The sequence below is a fragment of the Prosopis cineraria genome, unplaced genomic scaffold (genome assembly GCF_029017545.1).
Source record: "Prosopis cineraria cultivar Desert tree isolate PC_DT_omini unplaced genomic scaffold, ASM2901754v1 PC10, whole genome shotgun sequence".
Classification (NCBI taxonomy): domain Eukaryota; kingdom Viridiplantae; phylum Streptophyta; class Magnoliopsida; order Fabales; family Fabaceae; genus Prosopis; species Prosopis cineraria.
The window spans coordinates 12371537-12377759 of NW_026555341.1; the positions used below are offsets into that span (position 1 = coordinate 12371537).

The 6223-nt window shown below is 35.3% G+C and overlaps 1 protein-coding gene across 1 annotated transcript; it reads left to right on the forward strand.

The window, feature by feature from the left end:
- The first annotated feature begins 1512 nt into the window (after nt 1-1512).
- Nucleotides 1513-5860, forward strand: LOC129321819 (polygalacturonase At1g48100-like). Its single transcript, XM_054967734.1, has 7 exons — nt 1513-2186; nt 3223-3354; nt 3621-3845; nt 3944-3988; nt 4080-4287; nt 4862-5052; nt 5204-5860. Exons 1-7 carry the CDS (start codon nt 1848-1850, stop codon nt 5594-5596), a joined length of 1533 nt encoding a protein of 510 aa, XP_054823709.1. The 5' UTR covers nt 1513-1847; the 3' UTR covers nt 5597-5860.
- The last annotated feature ends 363 nt before the right edge of the window (nt 5861-6223 follow it).

Here is a 6223-nt window from a genome sequence, read left to right on the forward strand (position 1 = left end):
CATAATTTAATTTAAATATATTTTAAATATAAATCATTAAAATTAAATCCTTCTATGTTCATATATTATTATACTCAACATACAAATTTCAAAATAGGGCAACTTAATTTTGGTATTTTTGTTTACTTTTTTATTAATATTAGATTTTTTTTTTAGTTTTTTTTATTGAACTGGGTCTTACTACTTCTATAAACCAAGTTCTGCGCAGTATATACCTATTTTACTCAATGAATTTATGAGTTGATTGGTATGATTTTATAAGCTAAAAGCTTAAAAATGGTAGACTCACAAATTTAATTGAATTATATCTAATTTGAGTTTATAAGTAAATTAACACAATTTTGTAAGCTAAAAATGTAAAAATGATAAACTCTAAAAGTGAACTCAAGAGTTTGATAGCAATGATTGTACTCTCTTTAGCAGTTTTTTATTATAAAAACACCTATTATATGCTTTTTTTTATTTTTTTTATAAGCAAAACTATAAATTCAAGAAATATTTATCATATTTTTCTTAAATTGGATTATAGTGATTCCAATACACTAATAATCTTGTTGTAAGTATAATACCAAAACAGAAACGTATTTTTCCCCCATTTCTAAGATTCAAACCTAGGATATTGCTCAGAGAATAATATTGGGGTTCTAACTAACCCAACCATAGTTAATTACACTACTCTTGTTTTTATTCAATACACTAACTATACTACTCTTGTTTTTATTCCTTACACCGCAATCAGATATACTACTTTTGTTTTTATTCATTGCACATGATAAAGCAAAAAACAAGGCTGCCAATCTATGGGCTAAAAGGGAGGCTTTCTCTCAAATCCTTCTTTATCATAACCTAAACAAGCATTTACGCTCTTCTCATTCTCATTCCTTTTTCTTCTTTCCCTTTCGTTTTGGGATCAAATTGGATGAGGAGGATCACAATTCACAAGAAATACTTCACTTTTGGTCCAATAAGGGAAAAAAGAGGGACAAGAAAAGCGAAATTAGAGGGAAACCAGCCACACATACAAATGATATGATGTGATATGAGACTATGGTGTTGGCTTAAGAAGACAAAGTACATAAAAGTCTTGACCCGTGAAGCTTGCATGTGATGATCAAGACCTGTTATAATCACAATTCTTGACCCACTCACGTGTCTCATTTCTGGCTTCTCCATCCAAATCTTGCTCAGCTTAACATGATTTCTGGGAAAACCCCATTATTTTATGCACCAACTTGTCCTCATGATCAATTCAATACAATTACTAGGCTCAAAAAATACTACTAATTAATTTTCTTGAACTTGAAAACAGGGTAGACTCTGCTAGCTAATATCCAATAGTATTGCGTATGAGTATAATAATAATGCAGGGCATGTGTGGATAGTTGAGTGAAATATGATAATAACCTCACAACTAATTGGATTGCTCACATGTGATGTTGCTTTCTTCTTGACGTGTGGCAAGGCCAATAATCTTAACTTCTACTGCTCCATGAACCAATCCTAACCAAAATTCACAAAAAGGAAAAACTAGCTCAGTGCCGTTGGCTGAAAGGGTTGTCATATTTGATATTATTTGTGTCTTTGTCACACAGGACTAGAAGAAATTTACAGTTTCAATTTTGAAGGGAAAAAAATTGGAGAATGAATGATGAATTAAATGCCCGGCATTATAGGGAATATTTTATGCTTATGTGTATGTCTGCACAGTTATGTAATATGCAATCAAATTCTCTCCTTATATAAACATAACTGTCTCTTGTTTTTTGGCAATACAAAGAAGCTCTCTGTTTCTCTCTCTCTCTCTCACTCATTTCTCAGATTACATTTCCTCACATAGCAACAAGAAAATGAGCGGCTTTACTTTCAGGGGCTTCACATTGATGATTTTAACTTCATTCCTTATCTGGTCTTTCAACTTTGAAGCTTGCATTGCGAGAAGAGGTAAGCATTGGAGGCAAAACAGAGGATTCTCTGCATCTCTGTACAAGAAATGGAAGGGTCATGGAGGTAATAATCACAATTACCATAATGGAGGAGGATCAAAACCAAAACCAAAGCCTTCATCACCATCACCATCAACTCCAATTCCTCCAAAACCTTACCACGGCGGCGGCCGCGGTTCTTCTACTGTCTTTAGCGTGCTTGATTTTGCAGCCAAGGGCGATGGAAGTTCTGATGATACAAAGGTAAATCACTGAATCTTTTACTTTCAAAAATGGCTATGTTTCTGTTCATTTTGAATTATCATGGGAATTTACTGGGCATATGAATTGGGAAGAAAAGGTAATCATTGTTCATGACATTTATCTATGAACCAATAATGTTTCAATCATATCAATCATGACGCAACATGGAACACCAACTCATATTTGGTCTTGTTCTAATGTTTGTCCGCTTCTTAAGCTGTTACAGACTACAGTTTAAGCATCAGAATTCAATAGAATGGGGTTGGGAATTTGTTAAAAACATGAAACTGACAGGAACTAGCATTGTAAGGGAAACTTTAGAAGTTGGGAAAATTTTAGGTTTTGGTAATTGCACCCGTGTTCTTTGTCCCAGAAAGCATTCATCTTTTTCTTTTTCAATTTTTCTTTTTTTGGTTGGGGTCCAAAATCACAAGACTAGAATCTTTTCTGGCAGAAGCAGAATAATGAGCCAATATGCCATTGTGTCATAAGGGTTCTATCAGTATTTCTGTTTTCTGTCTTTTTCTCCCATCTATGTCACCTTGAAGTTAATAATTGCCATTAAAGAAAGGTTATTTCCAATAGGGATTTATTATAGGTGAACGCTCATGGTTGTGAAATACTCGAATACATAAAGGTGAAGGCACAAGAAAAATCCAAGGAGGTAGGACCCACTTGGAAAAAAATTCTCGTTAAGACAGTTGCATCCTGTTTCCCACAGCAATTATAAATCACACACACAAGTACAGCCTCACACTTATCCCTATTACTCTAACTATAAATACAGTTTTACAGTTTAATGTTAGCCTTTTTTAAACCCTTATTTTTTAATTAATAATTTAATATGAAAAATCAGGTCAACCCAACCAATTAAACCAATGACTTGGCTAGTTCAATAAAATATTTTATTTATAATTGGTTTGACTATGTTTGGACTATAATTTTGACCATTAAGTGTCAAATCAATGACCTAATTGATTCAATGACTGGATTGGTTTTTAGTACTTAGGTTAATATTAACCTTGGTATAATGCAGGCATTCCAAGACACATGGGCAGCCGCTTGTAAGGTCGAGGCATCAACCATGCTGGTCCCAGCAGATTACGTTTTCAAAGTGGGACCGATTTCATTCTCTGGTCCATACTGTAAACCCAACATAGTTTTTCAGGTAACATACAACCTCAGAATAGATAGCAGAAAAGTTTATCTCAGTCTTCCCAAGCCAAATATCATTCACACATCAATGAAGAAATATCACATTATCAGTAACAGTTACAATATTGTGGCCAGAATAGCTTGCCTGATCCCCATCATAATAATTTACAGCTATAATATCAGCAGCAGTTTTCATAGGCTCATCATGATTTAGAGAACTCTATATAAGTAAGATTCTTTTTTACTGTGGGGAAAGCTAATGAGGTGATATTTTGACAGCTTGATGGCACAATTATTGCCCCAACAGACCCAAAGGCTTGGGGAAGTGGATTGTTACAGTGGTTGGAATTCTCAAAACTAGTGGGAATCACCATTCAAGGGAAGGGAATCATTGATGGAAAAGGATCAGTTTGGTGGCAGAACCAACCATTTGATGATGTTATAGATAATGAAGAAAAGCTTATAGTCCCTTTAAACCACACAACAGTGAGCCCACCAGTGCCGGTAACTATTTGTCCTTGTTGATCTTCACTTCCCACCTTACTCAACAACTTTCTTCCTCCTACTGAATCTAATTGTTTGTGCTTCTGCAACTGTAACAGATTCAGAGTGAGTTGGGTGGGAAAATGCCAAGCATCAAACCAACTGTGAGGACAACCTTAAACTCTTTGAAAGACTGCTGAATTCTGTGAGGGTTGATTTGGTCTCTAATATGATGTTTGTCTTCTTGTTTCTCAGGCTCTCCGGTTCTATGGGAGTATTAATCCAACCGTTACAGGAATAACAATTCAGAATAGCCAACAGTGCCATCTCAAGTTTGACAGCTGCAATGGAGTTTTGGTCCATGATTTGACAGTATCATCTCCTGGTGACAGCCCCAATACAGATGGAATTCACCTTCAGAACTCTAAGGATGTTCTGATTCACACCAGCAGTTTAGCTTGTGGTAAGTTTAATGATCCATTAATGAAAATCTTAAATGAATAATGAAAACTGATATACAGAGCTGAGATGCATGCTGTATTGTATGATCCTTGAAACTGCTTGACATTATCTTATCCTATCCTATCCATGGTAATAATGTCCCATTGCTTCAAAGACTTGTAGCCATCTAGTATATGACACGTGTCAAGTCCAACTCCCCTCATTGCATCATCCAATGTTTATATTAATCTTGTCTTGTTCTGTATTTCTTCTGTTATCTTCTTTGTATTTATTAGAACTTCTGCTTCTCGCTCCTCCTTGTCCTCTCTTTAATTGAGGCCCTACTTAGCAAAGCATATGATGGACACAAAACAAAGGAAAATTCTTAAACAGGCTCAGTTTACAAAATACTTAAAATTCCCACTGGAATTTATCTGAAAGGTACATTACAAGCAGACCCAACGTCAAAACAGATAACAAAAAATAGGAGCGATTAAAAAGTTGAAAATATAATGTAGAATTGTAGATTGCATGTATATGAATACTTCCAGTGGGCCAAGTGAAGCTAAGCTTTCTACATGTTAACTGTTGTGCAGGAGATGATTGCATCTCCATACAAACTGGATGCTCAAATGTATTTGTGCACAATATCAACTGTGGGCCAGGCCATGGAATCAGCATTGGAGGTCTAGGAAAAGATAACACCAGAGCGTGTGTCTCAAACATTACCGTCAGAGACATCAACATGCACAACACAATGACTGGTGTCAGAATCAAAACATGGCAGGTAAAACCTGAGCCACCTGAAAAAAAAAAAAAAACTCTATGGGGGGTCCACATGAGTTTTCTTGAACTTGTTTTCAAACTTGCCACTCTAGCCAAGTACTCAATATGATGAACAAACTCGTTGCCTTATAAATCATACAACATCTTTACAGGGTGGATCAGGGTCAGTTCAGGGAGTGTTCTTCTCAAACATCCAAGTATCTGAAGTCCAACTTCCAATAGTGATTGATCAATTCTACTGTGATAAGAGAACATGCTCAAACAAGACATCAGCAGTGGCTCTTGAAGGAATCAACTATGAGAGAATAAGAGGGACATACACAGTTAAACCAGTACATTTTGCCTGTAGTGATAGTCTACCATGTGTGGATGTTTCTTTAACCTCCATTGAGCTACAACCTCATCAAGAACAATACCACATGTATGATCCATTCTGCTGGCAGGCCTATGGTGAATTGAAAACTCTCACAGTCCCACCTATTGATTGTCTTCAGATTGGGAAGCCAACCAGCAATCATGCTCAAACTGATCATGATTTTTGTTAATGTTAGAGATCACTTCACAGCGTTATATTAGCTAGTTAGATATAAAGCATATGTACACTAATATATATACATAAAAGGTCCTTCTTTATAGGAAATTTTCTTTGTTAAGTCATCTTGATTTGCTGTCATGAGAGTATACTGGCCTGCGGGAGGCCAAGACTAGTGAGTGAGTGAGTGTTGCCTTTATAGTGATATATTAATGTATTTATACCAGCGCTTTCATTTATTTAATGTAATAAAAAAATTGTCATCTTTAGAATTTCAGACTTTTGGGATTCTAATCAAAGGAGAGAAGAAAAGAACTGAATGTGGCCTTGAACATTAGAATCAATTATACGTAGACAGTCTTTATACTAACTCATCCCTGCACATATCCACATCCGGATGCTACAATCTATAAGAAATTGTATTATTCACAAACCATTGCATAATACATTTCTCAAATTCTATATAATACATGGGAAATCATGTCTTAACGCCAAGAGAATGAATATATATATATATATATATATCACTTTTTATATAATCATTTGATTGTATTAGAGTTTAGTATTATCGGGCCCGACTGAGGGAAACTCTCCCAAGGGCATTTTCTGCATGCACCTGAATCTGATACTTCATGCTCAA

Coding starts and splice junctions, on each gene's coding strand:
- LOC129321819 (XM_054967734.1), top strand. CDS start 1,848: ATGAGCGGCTTTACTTTCAGGGGCTTCACATTGATGATTTTAACTTCA. Junction 2,187..3,222: donor GAAGTTCTGATGATACAAAG/GTAAATCACTGA, acceptor GGTATAATGCAG/GCATTCCAAGACACATGGGC. Junction 5,053..5,203: donor TCAGAATCAAAACATGGCAG/GTAAAACCTGAG, acceptor ACATCTTTACAG/GGTGGATCAGGGTCAGTTCA.